This window comes from Seriola aureovittata, chromosome 10 (genome assembly GCF_021018895.1).
Source record: "Seriola aureovittata isolate HTS-2021-v1 ecotype China chromosome 10, ASM2101889v1, whole genome shotgun sequence".
Lineage (NCBI taxonomy): Eukaryota > Metazoa > Chordata > Actinopteri > Carangiformes > Carangidae > Seriola > Seriola aureovittata.
In genome coordinates, this window is record NC_079373.1 from 24,903,876 (window position 1) to 24,922,659 (window position 18,784).

The 18,784-nt window shown below is 43.7% G+C and overlaps 2 protein-coding genes across 9 annotated transcripts in view; one reads left to right on the forward strand and one right to left on the reverse strand.

Annotated features, from left to right (window-relative positions):
• The window catches only part of LOC130175901 (suppressor of tumorigenicity 7 protein homolog), a 52,377-nt gene extending 49,575 nt beyond the window's left edge, over nt 1–2,802 (forward strand). For all 8 annotated transcript variants that reach the window (XM_056386558.1, XM_056386551.1, XM_056386553.1 and 5 more), the window contains one exon: nt 2,119–2,802. In XM_056386558.1, coding sequence (XP_056242533.1) covers nt 2,119–2,214 — 96 coding nt within the window. In that variant the 3' untranslated portion in view covers nt 2,215–2,802. The remainder of the gene's footprint in view (nt 1–2,118) is intronic.
• Nucleotides 2,803–3,574: 772 nt separating this feature from the next.
• On the reverse strand, nt 3,575–17,472 carry wnt2 (wingless-type MMTV integration site family member 2). Its single transcript, XM_056386560.1, has 5 exons — nt 16,438–17,472; nt 15,283–15,503; nt 10,854–11,131; nt 10,239–10,503; nt 3,575–4,584 (listed from the first exon to the last, which is right to left on the reverse strand). The coding sequence occupies exons 1-5, from the start codon at nt 16,518–16,520 to the stop codon at nt 4,379–4,381; spliced, it is 1,053 nt and encodes a 350-aa protein (XP_056242535.1). The 5' UTR covers nt 16,521–17,472; the 3' UTR covers nt 3,575–4,378.
• Between the last annotated feature and the right edge of the window lie 1,312 nt (nt 17,473–18,784).

Here is an 18,784-nt window from a genome sequence, read left to right on the forward strand (position 1 = left end):
AGTAACCGACGTTTCATCACATGCTTTACAACCCGGAGAGGAGCGCTGAGTTCAGTTTGGAAGCTGTTAGATAATTAATTTCTACAGAAGCTGCTTCAAGTGAAACATCAGGGCTGAGCACAGAGCCGCCTGCAGCGCCTCCTCCTGCAGCGCCTCCTCCTGCAGCGCCTCCGCCTGCAGCGCCTCCTCCTGCAGCGCCTCCTGCTGCAGCGCCTCCTGCTGCAGCGCCTCCTGCTGCAGCGCCTCCTCCTGCAGCGCCTCCTGCTGCAGCGCCTCCTCCTGCAGCGCCTCCTGCTGCAGCGCCTCCTGCTGCAGCGCCTCCTGCTGCAGCGCCTCCTCCTGCAGCGCCTCCTGCTGCAGCGCCTCCTCCTGCAGCGCCTCCTCCTGCAGCGCCTCCGGCTGCATGTTTTCACAGCAGCCAGTGGAGGGCGCTGCCTCCCCTGCCCCTCCCTGCAGCGCTGTGCTGCTCCCCTGGAATGTGGGTGAGCTCATCTCTCCCCCCTGATGTGACACTATCAGCATCAACCATCTACCTGCTCAGACACACACACATATAGACACAGGCCTGTGTATTCATACTATAGGTGTGAATATAGGTATCTACCAATCAATTTATCAATCAATCTGAAACTTTTTTTTCTCTTTTTAACATTTCTCCGTGGATTCCTCAGCAAACACCATGTGTCGTGCTGCCGTGTTTGTAGCTGCTGTTCAGGTCGTCATCTTCTACCTGAAGTGATCACATGACAGCTAGCGGTTACGAGTGCACAGTTAGGTGACCTCATGTAGTTCCCAGCCTGGCTCCGCCCACCTCTTAACCTGACAACAGGTGCGATCTGGAAGTGGAAACGTGTCCGACCTGGGGCCAGGTGCATGAAAGAGAAGTTGGTTACAGAATGAGCCGAGACACGTAATTTAACATGAAATAAAACCAACTTCACGGAGCTTCATTCATTATCCTCATTATAAGTTTTGCTGTTTACACCAATAAGTTTTAAATTCATAAAGGGAAATAATTGCGTTAATGTTCAGAAAGTTTCCTTTAGCATTTTATTATTTATTGTGAGACATTCGATACTATTTTAATATTTACTAATCACAGTTTTAGAGCCACTGGAGCCAAATTAAGACGTTTTTAGTCTCAATAAATGAACACACCCTGTTCCGCCTAATAATAAGTCTGGTATGGACACGGCCTCCCTGCTGTTTGTCCTCATGGACAGTCTCTGCGCTGCTCGCCCACACACACTGTTCACACACACACACACACACACACACAGACAGAACACACACCTTCACTTTGAAGCTGAAACACAGATGCTGTGATACGACGTGCGTCTTTGTGCTTTTCAAGCACACAAACCACCGACGACCAGCAGATGCATGCGGGTGGAGGAGAGCGCGGCGCAGACCCTGTCGTGGCTTTTATCTGCTGTCGGACAAAGTGGGAAACCTCCATGACCTCCATGTTGCTCTGGTGGAGCCCCTATCATCCCCCCACCCCCTTTGCTGGCTGTTGCCAAAACACCAAGCAGAGACTGAGGCCTGACAGCGAGCTGCACCGTCCTCACAGGAACGGTGGAAACGTTCTTAACCCCAGATCTATTTTGGTGTTAAAGAGACGACGCAGTATAATAAACAATATTCACGTTTGATTAATCAATTAGAGAAGTGACCAGAAATTAATCGACAACAACCAGTTCATCTTCGAGAAAACAATCCTAATCCAAAGTCCACTTCAAGTTCACTCTTCCAGGCCTTTCAACCGCATCACACTGTCTTCATCAGCAGATGGAGTGTGTTGATCACCATGAAAGGTTTTTATCCGCAGCTCCTCGACGACTTCTCCTTCACGTTGGCTCGAGAGTGAAGCGGGAAAGTTCATTCCCAACATGGGAAACGGTCGCTTTTCAAGGTCCACTTACTAGCTTCTCGTCCCTGAGCTTTCAACTACAGACAGGTGACTAAATTTAAAGGAAAAATCAATAAGATGTTGGGCCACCAGGAACAGAAAGCTGCTCAGGTTTCACGAAGAGCGACTCGACTCGTGGAACTGTTTTATAGTTTGTGTTGGATGTTACTTCCTGTTGACTGTTGGTCGTGTCTGTGTCTCTGCAGTTCCTCAGCACGCTGTTTGCTCCTCTCAACTTCATCATGGAGAAGGTGGAGAGCATCCTGCCGTCCAGCCTCTGGCACCAGCTCACCCGCATCTGACCCCGATTCCGACCGCACCCAGGAGCAGAGAACCAGAACCCAGAACCAGAACCAGAACCGGGAGCCGACCTCCACCCAGACAGAAACAGCTGAACTGAAACCCAGAACGCTGCATTGGACTGAACTGACACACTTTTGTGCCAAGAGTTGAAACCAAACGGAGAACAGGCGACAGGAGGAGGCGCGACACGCAAAGACAGCGACAGAGGAATCCAGAATCGGTTTTGACTTTATTTGATAGGTTTGCATTTTTTTATTTTTTTTGTTTCTGTTTTTTTTTTTTTTTTTCGATCATTTCAAGCTGTTCTTTTGTTTTTCAAAAGAAAGTGATAAATTGCCAAACCACACAGAATAGACGGCGACGACAGGAGGAAGCGTCAGACACAAAGAAAGCAAAACAGAGGAATCCAGAATCGGTTTTGACTTTATTTGATATGTTTGCATTTTTTGGGTTTTCAATCATTTAAAGCTGTTTTTTGTTGTTCAAAAAAAAAGAAAAAAAAAAGAAAAAAAAAAAAAGGTGATAAATTGCCATCATTAAAAAAAGTGAAAAGACAAAAAAATACAATAAAGGACTTTTTGTGTATTGCTGCAAGCAGCTTCTTCCCGCCATTTTGATTCACACACAGTTTAACAGCAGAAAAAAAACGAGCGCCATCAGCAGACGGAACCATCGGCCGGAGCCGCCGGGTGTTCGACATGTCATCTGCATGTTGGACAGCGGCGTAAAACAAAACCCTGGTAAGTTTTTAAACAGTTCATCCTTCACATGTTTCTCTCATCTTCTGACGCGTGTTTTTCATCCACAAACTAACGTCTCACTCCACAGGAAGAGGAAGCGTTTTCACCAGCACTGACCTCAAGTCTGAGACGAACCGGGTTCTGGTTCTGAGACACCAAAAGCTCAAACGTGATGAAATGTGTCTGAGGACCAGTGTTTACTACAGAACATGTTTACTACAGAACAAGCTGCGCTACTTTAGAAACTTGAACATATTTTTGTCCTTCTGGTTCAGACAGACGCTGGTTCAGGATCGTGTCATTGTGATGAATATAAATACAGACTAAACAAAAGAAACAAAACACACACAGCTCAAACAAGTCTCATCAGTGTGATAATAGATTTTGCTGTCGGGACAGAAGGATAAAAATCGTCCAAAAGTCTAAAACAAAAGTGTGAATTTGAAAATTACCAGTAAAGATGTTCAGTGTTCTTGATTTGTAGGAAAAACTATTAAAAAAAAAAAAATAAAATCCTCACTGATTTAGTTGCTGTGATCTAGGAAAATGTCACAAAACTGCAAAAAAGTAAAACAGGAAAAGCAAGCAAAGCAGAATTTCAGTGTGCGGCCACATGTGAATCATCATCAAAGAGTTGCAAGAAACCAGCAGAATTTTTCTTTTAATGCGTCACTTTGAAGCTGCTGAACGAACAAAAACAAAACAAAACGGACTCGTTTTGTTGCAGGAGGAGTGGAGTCTGACAGTTAATGCTTCCATTCACTATATATCTGATTTTTAATTTACACAAGCACATATTTACATAATCACAAACAAAGCCCTGTCTGATCTGACTATAAACAAGCTGTGTCCACACTCCAGACTAATTCAGACTCTCGTGTTTAAACCTGGACGCAGGATGAGCGAGATATTCTGAGGAGTTCAGATTTTTATCAGCTCACAGACTCTGGTCGTCCTGTGTCACGGATCGTTCTAGACACAACACAAATAAACCTCAGACACTTTTTACGGACTTGAGAGTAAATAAATACAATGAGAGGATAGAGGATTTGCTGCGTCGCTAGATGACACAGGACAGGAATTTTAGCTTTTTAGAAACCAGGTTTCAGTGTGAAGGAGTTTTTATCTATTGATATACTTTAAAATAAATGCACAGCTCACTAGTGAACCGGTGGATGAAGCTTCTACTGATCATCTGGAAGCTAAAGACGGCGTGAGTGAAGAGGAGTCACCTGCAGAGCCAGACCTCCACGGAGAAGCCACATACCTACTGTGTGATTGACAAAAATATCCTGTGAGTGTCGCCTGTAATGTGACGACAGAGGGAGGGTCTGCAGCCCAGCAGGAGAGCGGTGGTAATGGGAGCCAGTGTGACTGCTGGTTTAGTAGTGGTCAGTAGTGTTTGGCGGCGGCGGCGGCGAGGTCACGTCTGGCCCTTGCAGGTGTGGACGTCGACCTGCTGGTGGCAGTCGCGGCAGTGCACGGCGCAGCACCAGTGGAACTTGCACTCGCACTTGGTGGTGCGGCTGACCCGCGACGTGTCATACCCTCGACCGCAGCACATCACCTCGCAGCCGTCCACGCCGCGGGACGTCCGGTTACAAACCCGGCCCCCCGTCCCCATCGAGCCTGGAGCCAGAGAGAGAGAGAGAGAGAGAGAGAGAGAGGTCAGTTTGGTGTAGAGAAAATGTATTTGCTTTTATAAAATATTCAAACTCCTTATTTCATCTGGCTCTTTAAATTATAACAGGGAAAAAATGTAAATCCATTTTCTTGCTCTTTTTAAGAAAAGACTGCAAATTTCTGTCTCGACTTTCTATCACTGTCTCTTTGCATCTTTTAGCAGGAAGAAATATTTAACACCTCAGATCTTCTGTTAAAGAAAACATCCCAAAATATCCCAATTATTTTCTCATCAGCTGAAATGTTGGACAGAAAGAAGATCAATCTCCCTCCACTAGTTTGTGCAAAATATAAATCAGTCCAAATGCAAATTTAAGTCTTTGAACGCTCCTTAGATCAATGTCCACACCCTCAATTTTTTGTTTAATTATTTCTCTGTCATAGATTCAAACTGCCTTCTCTCATATAAGATATTTAAATGAGGTATTTATCACACTGATGGCTCAAACTTTCACAAAGACCCTAAACTGACCCTCTTTGCTGTAGGACCCCAGGGAACCCGCTCAAGCACCCTCACTTTGAGAACCACTGCGTAATAAGACAATCGTGACCAAAGGAAAAACAATTAGCCAAGTACATAAAACACTAGAAATGATACACGTCCACTTTTCTTTCATACGACATTAAAAATCTTTCTGAGACAGGAAGAACTTTTTCCCACTGATCCAACTTTAGTTTTATTCAGTAAATGTAAAAACACATTTCAGTCGTTTCCCTCCAGATCGACGTCGGGACAGTTTGACTCCTACACTGACAATTATTCCAGGTTAAACAGGCGAGAAGCATCCTGGGAAAATCACTCGGGATTTCACAGACATTTCACCGTAAAGCGACCCTTTCCAAAAGTGCAATCAGGAATGTGACCCGGCGAGAATATGAGCCACAATTTGCCCAATCAGAGCGGTTTTATTGGTCATCGGGAGCCAATGGGAGCGCAGTGAGGATGAGACAGGAGGGGGCTGGGTAAGATGATGAACGTTAAGACGACGGAGAGATGAGAGATTGATGATAGGAGCCGTCAGGGCCGCGCTCCCGCTCTTCATCAGCTGTTCATTTTATAGGAGAGACACACACACACACACACACACACACACACACACACACACACACACACACACACACACACACACACACACACACACACACTTCACTGCAGACGTCTGCAGAAGTCACGGTTGTTGTTATGTTTATGTTTTCTTGTCGTCACATCAGAATTATCTGAACAAACCCAAACTATATTTTTAAAAACAATAATAATAATAATAATTAGTACATAAAAAAAAAACAGATGAAACAACTCGTCTGTTACTCGACTGAATATTCAAATCACATTAAATCAAACCTATTTATAGAGCACATTTGAAAACAGCAAACAGCTGATCAACGTGCTGCTAATAACAACAACAACACAACAGAAACAAGCCAGCAGAACAAACACCTGTAAATCTAAATAAATACATAAAATTAAAAAGGGTACAAAAGAATCATGAATCTCTTTTTGTGGAACAAGTTTCACCAGGTGGATTTTTATTGGCTCTGATTTTGAAGACGTCACCTTTGACTCAAGGAAACAGCGACGGGGATTTCTCGACCAAATCGTTAACCGATTATTCTTCTGATTATTTTCTTAATCAAATGATAATGAGAATATTTGTTTAATGCAGCCTTTACTTAAACGTGTGTGTAGCTCTGATATGTTCCCGTGTGAGAGTCACTAACTCTTACATTTAAACTAACTGCTGACACAGCATCAGGATGTTTTAGGGAATTTTTTTGTTTTGTTTGTTTTGTTTGATATCAGCAACTTCCATCAGCTGACGTTAAAAATACGAGCAAGACAGCGAGTGTTGGTTACAGATCGTCACCACATCACAGTCTCACGTTTTTGTCTAATGGCCATGAGAAGAACGTTTGGGTTATCACCTCCAGATTTCCCCACAGATCACGAGAAGTCGGATCCTGTTGTGTCAAATTAAAAGATAAGATCGTTCCGTAATTAAGACAAATGCAAAACAAGAAGGAATCAGAACCTCTCCGACACGTCTCAACAAAAACTCACTACTCTCAGCTTCGCAACCGCCAACAGCGTCTTCAGGCGAGGCCGCAGGGCGCGATTACATCTACAGAGTTTTGAAAAGTTTAATAACGAGCTCTAGTGAAGCTGTTCATGACACGAGCGCAGACGGCTGGACAGAGCGCCGTTATCGACAACACAGATGCACCCATGTGTTTCCGAGGCGTTACTTCCTGTTTCAGACTGAAGTTGTTGACAGTTGTGAGGGCTTCTGAAATTGTTCATGAAATTAAGATAAAAATAAGGGAAGGAAGTAGTTTTTAAAAATAAGAAAATAAAGGTCTGTAATTTCTGTTTCTTACAGGTCTGATATTTCCTATTCATTTCTCTCGACCTCTGAGCTGCTGTGGTGCAGATGTTCAGCCAGCGGAGGAACGAACATGTTACTGTGTGACTGTGAAGTGTTCCTGAAGGAGAACGTGTGTGTGTGTGTGTGTGTGTGTGTTCGTTCAGCTGACTTCTCCTGTATAAATAAAAAGGGTTTTAGAAAAAAAGTGATGCACTGACTTCAAGTACCATCTCGAACATTGTTCTGGAATTTGCTCGTGTTTACATTGTGCTTCACTCTGTGTGTGTGTGTGCGTGTGTGTGTGTGTGTGTGTGTGTGTGTGTGTGCGTGCGTGCGCACCGTCTCTGCACCATTCCCTCGCCAGGTAATATGTCTGGGCATGACCTGAAGCCACACCCCTCTCTGGCAGCGAGCCCGCCCGTCATCCGCGGTATGCTGCGCTGCTAGGGGTGACATCACGGCCAGAGTCTTCCTCGCAGACCTCGCCTCTCTGCGTCTGCTTATTGAATTAAGATGAGGGGGCGCCGAGAGATGAGTTTAGCACCTGAGCCTCGCCGGGGCCGAGGGAAATTGATTTCACACTTTAAAGAGGCACAGAGGGGCCGTCTCACTATCTCTGTGGGCTCTGAGCCTGTGTGTGTGTGTGTGTGTGTGTGTGTGTGTGTGTGTTTCAGAGTGATTGACGGTGAGTTTGCATGTCTTTGAGAGGTTTTTTCAGCGTGCGTGATGGGAGGAAGAAAAAGAGTGAATAACTCAAAGTGTGTGTTTCAAGAAAGATTGCGCGTCATGTTTCTGAGTCTGTGTGTGTGTGTGTGTAAGAGAGAGAGAGAGAGAGAGAGAGAGAGAGAGAGGCTTGATGTACAGTACGTGTCATGATTGAGAGCGAGTTTACATGCTTGGTGTGTGTGTGTGTGTGTGTGTGTGTGTGTGTCCCAGAGGAGCTGGTCTTTAGAGAGGGAGTGAGTTGGGTTCTCATGAGAGGCCCAGGCCCAACACAGTGTGTGTTTGTGTGTGTGTTACCTCACACTGCTTACATGTACACAGCCCATGAGGCCTTCCTGTCTGCTGTGAAGCCTCTACTTGTTCCCAGACGGGGCCCTGAGACCTCCAGAGGTCCATCAGGAGGTTAGAGGGAACGTGGTTTCAGTAGAATATTTAGGGACGCGGCTGATCTCAACAACACGACTGTTTGATCGATAAAATGTCAGAAAATAGAGACAAACGCAAATCGGTTTCTGAGCCAAGGTGACGCTTTATCTGATCAACAGTCCAGATCCAAAAACAGAAATCTAGTTTATTCTCATGAAAAGCAGCAAATCTTAAAAAGCTCCAACCGGGGAATGTTTGGCATTTTTTGCTTGTAAACAACAACAACAACAACAACATTTGTCATTTTGCTTTTCGGATAGTGACCGTTTAGATACAGACTGTCCATCTACTATTGATTCATTGATTTAGGGTCTTCTCAGTGTGTTTCCTCTCTGTATCTAAACTGTCTCTATCCAAAAGTGAAATTTTTGTTTAAACTGAAAAGAAACTGTGTTGAAAGCTCTGACAAACTAGTAAGTGAACCTTTGAGTTTATATATCTTGTCACACATATTGATCCCAGAGATCAAGAATAAACTTCCAGGATCTCTGAACATGAAACAGTCTCGCGCTCTAAATCAAAACCCCACACATCTGAGTGTGACGTTGCCTGATATACTGCGCACAGAATACAACACACACACACACACACACACACACACACACACACACACACACGTCCCAGGTTCCATCAGGTTCCTCGAGCGAGACATTTAAACGTTTCACCTTCGTGCAAACACGTGTGACTGAAACACAACAACGTGCCAATCAAAGCATTGAACTATCAATCTCCCTTAAATAGTGACACTTTACTTTAATATATATGATCGTTTCATAAACGTTAATAAAACACTATAACAGTCGTATTTGTCAACAACTTCACAGCGTTAGTAAAGCCCTGGTGTGAAAGTATAAAATAAGTCTCGGACAAATGCTGTACATTTATAAATGCTCCTTATATGTCCTTACAACTACATCATCATGTGTTATAAACCATTTATTAAATGTTGATGTGCTTACAAATGAGAAATGGGAGGGTTGAAGGACACAGCTTTGGAGGAGAGTCTCACTTTGACATGAAACACACTGTAAACTCCTCTGTGTGTGTGTGTGTGTGTGTGTGTGTGTGTGTGTGTGTGTGTGTGTGTGTGTGTGTTTCCAGTGGTGGTGATTTATAGTGATGTGTGGTGCTCTAAGGTTTCAGCCTACAGAAGTGTGTAATGGCTCTTAAACTGGCCGACACCCGATCGCCACGGATCATCTGCTGCCTGGCAGGCATCCACCTCCTCTGACACACACACACACCACACACACACACACACACACACACACACACACACACACACACACACTCATCATCTTCTCTCTCTCTCTCTCACAGTTTTCATACACAAACATTTTCCTTCTCACACTCACTGTCCCTAACCCTGTCACAGGAAAAGAAAAAAGGACGCCAGCGATGCAGCGGCTCCGATCATGACTCAAACAAAACGCTCAGCGCTGCAGAACACGGAGAGACCAGACCGCTGCAAAGACGCTCTTAACACAAGTCCAACCCACTGCCGCTATAATTACACAGTAAAAAGTATTTGTCGCTCAAAGAAATCCGCCAACATCAAATCCAATTGTAAAAATAGATTCAAAAGATTCAAGTTCATCCTCTGAACTTGTGATTCCACCGGCTTCTCCTGCAGCTAATTTCCACTTCTGACACGTGATCACTGAAACGCCGGTTTGAGATGCCAAGAACATTTAAGGTTTTGTTTGTGTAATTCAACCAAATGTTTTTGATCAAGCGTTTGAAAACCCTCATGACAAATCTGTTCACACCCGTCCCCCTCTCGCGCTGAGGCGTCTCAGCTGAACTCTGGAGTTCACTTCTTCGGTTTGGTTCATTTGGCCAGGTGAGAACAGAGTCATTTGAGCTCAGGTGGAACCAAATAACCAAAGCAACATGGCTGACGTTTCAAGTCCCGGGGCCTCTAGAAGGAGAGCGAAAGCCTTGCAGAGGCTTGTTTTAGTACAAACTGGTGGACAAGACAATGTTTTTCTTTTTAAACGCCTTATTTCCAGTAACAGGTTGTAATCTGATTAGTCAGCACGGTGATCGTCTCATCAGATCCTGCGGTTGAAAGACTGGGCTGTTTACCTGACTCATGGTCCCGTATGCAGTAGTCTGGCGAGTCCTCAAAGTACACCAGGTCGTTCTTGCTGGGTCGTTTGAAGTGTGCGTGCGCGGCAGTGAACCCGGTGCCGTACTGGTTAACGGCGACCTGCACCGCGCCGTTGTAGCGCTTCCGCAGGTGGTCGCCGGTGCGCCGGAAGTCGGCCATGGCCAACCAGCAGGTCCGAACGCTGCACGAGCCGCTGACGCCGTGACACTTACACTCCAGGGTCATGAAGCGCTTCACTGCCTGGAGAAGGAAACAGGAAATAACTTCAGAGGAACACAAGGTGTCGAGAGCGCCGCGTTCAAGCTGCACATTTACTTCTGAACTCCAACTTATTCAACTGTGATGTCATAGCGTTAAAGAGGCACAACAAGCTGCAAAACATCATCCATTATCAACACAGAAAAGATGTGTAATAGTTTAGTTGTTGTTGTGGCTGTGTTTCTCAAACCTGAGAGTAATATTCTTATTCTTATAATTTGTAACTAAATCAAACTTTAAATTTGAACATTTTATTTCTAAATTCGAACATTTTTCTTTTCATCAGTGCTGCAGTGATCTCTACAGGTGTGCGGCTGTCAGGTCGTCCTCACCTTCCTGCCGGCTCGATTGTTGTGCAGGTTCATGAGTGCGCGGGCGTCCCTCTCCTTCCTCTCCTTGGCGTCCACGAAGGCCTGGCTGAAGCGCATGGCGTGCTCCACGTGGTCGCTGCAGCCGCCCCAGTCGAAGGAGCCCATGGCGTCCCGCGACGAGCCCTTCTTAGTGGGATCGCAGGAGCAGGAGTCCAGCTCGCCTTGGCTGCAGGCTCGCGCCAACGTGTAAACCACGCCGGCTGAGGAGATGGCGTAGACGAAGGCCACCTCGCGGCTGCCTGTGCGGAGAGGACGAGATGTTGTGAACGAGAGAGCGCACAGAAGAAACGAAGGCGGGTAACACACGGGAGAATCTGAGCGGTTTGAAAATCTTAATGATGCTCAAAATGACAATACCAACACACAGATGTGCAGTAGGAATCTTTACCTAAGCTAATTCTTAGGTTAGCGTGCTAGCATTCGCTAATTTGCAGTAAACGCAGCGTGTGACTGAGTTCTGCAGGTATTTTATGAATCAGCAACGTTTACACTTCATCCTGTGGTGTTGACGAGAGCGTACCACGTTTTTAGAAACTCATCCAGTGGCTGTTCTGTTCAGTCTGAGCCCGACGACTCGTCTCCAGAGCCGTGCAGCTAGTGTGGCTGAAAAAACATGGAGCTGAACACTGGCGTCAGAGACTAGCGACATATTCTTCATCCAAATACTAAAAACCAAGAGTTTAGGATTTAAAAAAATCAGTAAATTCTATGGATCTGAAATGTAAATCAAACATAAAACTTTTATTCCATTGATCTTGAATCTGGCGTTGCCTGACCCCGGCTGTCTGATGTTTGGCCTCCGCTGCTACCTGTATGACCCGTATTTGTTGCCGTCTGTTAGAAGGTTTTATTTCATGCAAGGTCTGAAATTAAAAAAAACAACACACAAAAAAAACGCTTCATCTACCTCCAAGATGGATAAACATCTAAACGTTTACCAGCAATGCCCTGATATCTGCTCTTATCTCCCTCTACATGTAACTGATGAGAGATCTGAGAGGGATCAAAGGCCGAGGCAGAGAAAGAGAGTGTGTGTGTGTGTGTGTGTGTGTGTGTGTGTGTGTGTGTGTGTGTCTGTCTGTAACCTCTTCTACGAAACTATGACACATGTGAAAACACACACAGTGACGTCAGTGAGACGTTGACGTTTAAAGCTACAACTATAATTTTACATTGTTTTTATCAACAAAATATCAAAGATAAAAATCAAACTGTGTCAAATCTCTCTGAACTTCCCTCTTGTTTAATTTGTCGTACTCTTAGTTTTGCATCAGACTACAAACAGGCTGCAGTCGGGATGCACGGGGAGCTGAGAGGAAAACCTGCAGACACGATTCAGGGCCAGAAAACCTCTTTATCACTGGGGGGAAAAACCCTCTTAATTTGTATTTTATTTAACAATGTGCAACTAAAATATTTTTCTAAAAAGGAACCTCAGTTCTGTTCATGGAAAAGATGCATCAGCTATATTCTCTGTCACTTTAAGTATCAGGTTTCTGCCAATTGAAATAAATGTGACTTTAAAAGAAAAAGGTTCATAATAACAACAATTTAAAAACTATAGTATTTCTCTTGTTAGACTCTTGGTATTATGGAAACTATAATAAATTCACCATTTCTTATTTTCTAGATCGATATAAATTTATAAATTAGTTCATTATTGATTAAAGGACCCAGGACTTCAATCTGAACTCAAACCTGCCTCATAATAATAAAACCAAAGCGAAAAGCTGTAAATATTCACTTTAAGAGAATTTAAATTATTACTATTTGATATTTTTGTTTGACAAATGACTTTAAAATATTAGATTAGACTCCTTTTATGATTTTAGTGGAATACACATTAATATGGACACTAGCGTTGGGTGTGGCCCTTGAATACAAATGTGTCGACTGAAGAACCAAGAGCGGACACTAATTTGTAATCTTTACTTGCACTATTTTATTTTAATTCTTGCACGGCTTTAACATTGAGAATTTTGTTTTTTTTGTTATTGTTGCATTTTTGTTAAAAAGAGTTTTGTAGAAAAACATGTTTCTCAGTGTAAGGCAGCAAAAACTTTGAAAACTTAAAAGAAAATAAAAATACAAAGTTCTGGCAAAGATATACATATATTTAGAGATATCAGTGTGTGTGTGTGTGTGTGTGTGTGTGTGTGTGTGTCCCAGTCCAGCAGCTAAGTTGAGCGTATATAACGAGGTTAATGAAGGGGACGCTGAGAGAAAAACTCTGGTGTAATTGTCTGAAATTAGCCCGCTGACATTGACAATAAGGAGCTTCTGACGGCGCCTCGATGTGCCATGATAATGTTGTGTGACACGGCCGGGGCCCGGCTGGGAGGTCCGAATACCACACGGCCGATTAGAGGCCCCAACATGAAACAGACTAAGTTGAAGGATCCGCCTCGCAGGTTAAATCTCAGGGCATGGGAGAGGAACATCAGGCCGCCAGGTCTCGATGATCCTCCAGCAGCAGTAAATAAAGATTATGACTTGTTATAAGGAGTCGTCGCGGGGGAGGATACAGACTGATTTTTTCGCTCCTGAGACGCTGACACTTCTGATTTGACAGAACGCTTTTGTCCCGACGTCTCATCCGTCACAGACGGTGACAGGTCGCTCGTTTCTTGTTAATCATTTCAATCCCTGATGATGCCACTCGCACTTTACTGCTCGGGTCATTTATCACATTCTTTATAACTTTTATTTTCAACTAACCCCCCCCCCCCAAAAAAAAATCTGTGACCGTGTCTCCTACAGCTTTTTAAGATGTTCAATAAATGAAGTGTCTTCTCCTGCAAATCACCAGAGAGCATAAACAGTGCTAACAACCCGGTGAGGATCTTAAAAGTGGGGGATTACCTGTATTTAGAAAGACTCAACATTTTTACCATTTCTCACTTGAACGAGCTGAGTGGAGAGAAATTCGCTGAGACAGTAGCCGAGGCGTAAACACCACTATGATAAAAACTGAAGCAAACTGATTTAAATATCAACTCTTTATCTTTATGTCACCGATACTGAAAGAATAAACTGTACAAACCTTTTTATTACAGAAACATCTATGGATTATTTCTTTCAATTAACTGATTAATTGTCTCAACTATAAAATGTCAGGAAATACAGAGATGAAGGTGATGTCTTTAGATCGGCTTGGTTTGTCCAAACAACACAAACAACAGAGCAAAACCCAAATACATTCAGTAAAATCTTATGATGTTATTATGATATTTATACTGATACGTGACTTAAATGATTAATTAATCATCAAAAATGTTGCCGATTAGTTTTTCTCCCGCTGACAAATCCCTTCAGGACTAAAAACTGAAAAACCAGAAGTCACAACATCGCTGTAACAAAAGCAGTATAACGAGCACCGAGTAACATGTTAGCCTCCGACTCCAGACCAGACTGACGGAGAAACCAGCCGGCTGCAGCGACATGATAGATGTACAATTGTAAAGTGAGACGAGGTGTGGAATGTGATCCGACCTGAGAGGGAAAAAAAGGAAAAAGGAAAAAAGAAAAGAACATATCTTCGAGGGAACTATCTGTTTTCCCAGAAAGCCTCACTCCAACACTTCAGCAGTAACTTCAGGCATATGGTCAAACGTGTGTGTGTGTGCGCGCGCGCTGCAACACACATGATCACGCAGCGATTCATTTCCCCAAAATAAAAGGTGCCAGCAGCGCACAATGACCTGGAAACCCAAGCCAGGATATACAGTAGCAGGCAATCTACTCAGGGACTTTCTATTCTTAGTGTGCAGTGTTTGAGGCACCTGACAAACCTGCCGAAGTCACTGTTATCACGAATAAGATGATTTACACACTGTCTGCACCTCGTCCCTGCATCTATTATCATCTACAGCATTATCTCAAACCTGACGTCCTTTATTCAGACATCACATGTTAAAGTTATATCCAAGACACGGAGTCAGATGATTGTCTCATTTTCAAATAGAGGTTCAGGTTTGAATGCTCCGAAGTCCACGACGGCGAAGTCCCGAATTTTTAACAGCCGTAATTTAATGTGACATCAATCTGATGTCTTCAGACAAAATGCATTGAGACAAAGGGAGCAGGGAATTAAGATGGACATGATTTTTTTAGGTCTTTGCTCTAATTATAAGAGCTTGAATGCTAATTCTTAAAACCTAATGTGTCAAACCTTCACTTTGCTCTTGCTTATCCTGCAGAGGGATCAGAGGTCGACAGAACTGAGAGAGGCTCAGTGACTTTGTCGAGGACACTTCAGCAGGTAGGACGCTTGCTGAACACGGAGGTCCTCCAGGTGAGGAGCAGCCCCTCCCCACTGTCCCCAAATTTCCCAATATAATGACTTTTAAAAACCTGCATGAGTTTAACCCCCCCCCCCCACTCCACTCACTGCGTAGCAGCAGGCGTCCGAACAGGTTGTGGTCCCTGGCCGTGGTGTTGCAGTTCCAGCGGTGGCTGCGGAACTGATGCTGGCACTCTGAGATCCAGTCCTTCATCCCGGCCCCGATGGCCTGCATCACTCTGGGGTGCTGGCGGCACAGCTGGCGCTGCTTGTTCACCAGACCAGGGATGTTGTCGCACATCACCTGGGAGCCCAGGGTGCCCATGTACCTGCGGGGAAGAGGAGAAGACGAGAGGAAGCTGAACACATTTACAACAACAACAACAACAACAACAACAACTAATATTTGCAAGGGAGGAAATAATGCAAGACTGGTGCAGAATTTGATCACTGAACTTTCTCAATGAAAATATTCTGACAACCACAGTGTAAATAACTAAGCATGCCTGCACTTCCAGGTGGCTGCAGTATAAAGAACAAACACTCAACCTTTGTAGAGTGATTGGACACTTAAATTCTACAAACAGAGAAAACGATGAAGTAACAGGCAGAAAAACTCTCTCCCAACAAGTCCACACTCCCCGTGTACCTGCGGAACAAGGTGGTGAAAGACCGGGAGGGAATTTGAACTCTTGCAGGCTGCAGGGATTCTCTTAAACGATTAGAGGGAGAGAGAGAGAGAGACCAGAGCAGCAAGAAAGAAAAAAAAAAAAGGAGCTGAGTGAAATTATCTGTTTAAACAGCATCTCAGTATCACAGGCAGTGTGAAGTTTGGAATTTGGAAACAGAACCTTTGCAAATATGCAATAAAGATTCAAGAGAAAGACAGCAAATAAGGAGAAATTAAATTATATCAAATGACTTTATCCTGGAAACGTATCTGTCCAAATGTTCAGTCTTCAACAAGCTGCAAAAATACAGGTAGGAAAGCCGAGGAGGGAATTTAGTCTCTGAATCTCTGGGAAATTTCTCATTAACCAAAGGAAAACGGAAACTGCTTTACAGGTATTTTTATACATGAAGGGAGAAAAAAATTACTACAAATTTATTTCACACCAATTATATTTTACTATAAGATTATTTTTCTGCCGAGACGCATTTTGTGCGTCTAGTTAAACCAAGAAAGCTTTATATTCATCGGACAGGCTTTTTATGCAACTGCATTTAAATGGAAACGTAAATATTAAAAGGTGCTGTACTTACCACCAGGACGCATCGACCTCGGCCGTCAGCCAGCAGATTGCTACAGATAAATAAAAACATATTCCACTTGGCAATAAGTTCATATTAACCAATCTTTGGTCCTTTATGGATCTGGACGGAGCATTTCCACGGACGAGAGAAAAATATGAAAACACAAGAGAAGAAGTCAGAACTTGTACAAATCTGCAGATCAAGCTTGGATTAAAAATGGATCAGAGGAGAATTGGTGGACGGAAGTTTTGCGCGTAAAAGCCATGGCCGGCTCAGACTCTGCTGCGCGGTGGCAAAGTGCTTATGAGGAGGGGGGAGAAAAAAAAAAAGTGAAGAGCGACTGTCTGATAGTCCAGCAGAGATCCTCAGTGGAGATAGGCAGATGATGTGCTATCAGGTTTAAATTGCTTTACACAAGGGGTGGGCAGAGTCCCGTCTCAGGAATGAGGTGAAGAAATGAGATGTCTGAGAGTATCTGTTCAGGCTGGTTTGACACCAGACAGGCTTGGCCCGCGTCCAGACCTGGAGATGTGGTCCAGGGCTGATGGGGCTCCGCGCTCAAACTGCACCGACGCGTTCAGGGAAGGGAGGATTCGTCCCGCGCCCTCAGCCAATGACAGTCACCAGGAAAATGAGCGCAAACCCGCTTAGATTCAAAATCAAAGGGGGCAGACAATCACGTTTATGTCCCGAAAGTTGACTTCGAAGTTGAATTCTTTTAGATTTTCAGAGAAATGTCCCCTTTCGCGGGATCAAGACGCAGAGATTTATTTAATAACATAATGGATATAATAAAACACCACAGAATGATAAGCCTGCGGTTCCCATATTAATTTCCTTAATTCCCCATATAGCCTATTGGTTAGCTTTTCTGATCAAAGTCCGTGTGTACTTAAAAGGTAAGCCATACGTAAGTGACGCACAGGTGCTAAATATTTCTGATCCCCAAAGGATGACGCATTGTTATTTTACAGGCTTATACAAACCATCACTCAGTCATACTAATAACTCAGGAATGATGGTCCAAAAAAAAAAAAAAAAAAAAAAAAACTGCACCGATTCTCCCAAAGCAGCACCTAAAGGTGATGTGTCCATTTCCATTGGATTATCTATCACAGTCTTTTTGAAGTCTCTCGGGGAAATCTGTACCGCTGTCACACGGCATTTCCTCCATCTTTGATCTAGCCCGGGTGTATCTGGAGGTCCGGAGACCCTGACCAGATGAGATTAATGGCCAAATTGGATTTTTTTTTTTTCCCCCATGATCCCCGTGGAAGAAAACCCATAAAACAACAAGGAGATTTAGATCGCCCTTCGCGGCTCTTTTCAGCCCATCGAACACGACTTTTTGTTTTTTCGCTGCTGCGGTAGTTGTAATACTCCTGGAATATAAATCCAGTTTAATTGGAGTAATTTCACTGCCTTTACCAAATCGCATTAAGGGTTGGTCACTGTATTTGCACTGCAGTGTTGTAAGAAGAGGAAGTGGGCTAAGCCGAGTCGGGGGGTCACGGCCTCAGGATAGTGACTTTAATTCACCTGGAATTAAGTTTGAAGTGCAGCAAGTCATCTGAGCTAAATTCACTCAAACAGCTGAGCCGATCATCCACAAACAATCAGGAGCTTCAGGAATAATAAAAAGGTGAACTAGGCTGATGTGATCTTTTCAGAAGGTCACGGCGGTTTTCAGAAGTGAAAAGGTTTTCTGAAATGCTACCACTACTTACTTTCTGAATCTTTAGAGCCTCTTTACTCTTTGTGTCACTGTTAGGAAAGGCAGTGTCAGTTTGGGGCCACACTGTCTGACATTATCTATTTAAAAGCCTGAATCCAGGAGTGTAAAAAATGCACCTATGAGATGTTAAATCTCACCATCTGAAGCTCACTAATTGACATGTTGTATCTTGTTTGATTAACAGGCACCAAAAACTGAAATTTATTGATGGTTGATTGCTCAATATCAACACCATACTGCTTCTGCATAACTTCCCCTAATATGACAAATTGTTGTTTTTACTTTACCACAGATTAAACACACTGGACTCAATGTGTTAATAACGAGCTTCAGAGGCGTTGGTAGGCATTTTTTTTTTCCTTTCTTTTTAACTGTGGAAGGAGCCAGGCTGTTTCCATCTGCCTCCAGGCTGAGATTAATCAATCGCCTCCTGGTTCCAGCTCTACATTCAACGCACAGACTTGATGATGAGATGAGATTCATATTGATCGTCTCATCTCTCAAGGAAAAGTTAATCATGTTTCGCACAAATGTTGATCCCTAACTTCAAGGTATGAAAATTATAATTTCTCCTTTAAAAAAATTATTAATTTTCAAGGAGTTGCATTTTGAAGTCAAATT

Coding starts and splice junctions, on each gene's coding strand:
- wnt2 (XM_056386560.1), bottom strand. CDS start 16,520: ATGAACTTATTGCCAAGTGGAATATGTTTTTATTTATCTGTAGCAATC. Junction 11,132..15,282: donor CGGACGCCTGCTGCTACGCA/GTGAGTGGAGTG, acceptor CTCTCCGCACAG/GCAGCCGCGAGGTGGCCTTC. Junction 4,585..10,238: donor CATACGGGACCATGAGTCAG/GTAAACAGCCCA, acceptor CTCTGGCTCCAG/GCTCGATGGGGACGGGGGGC.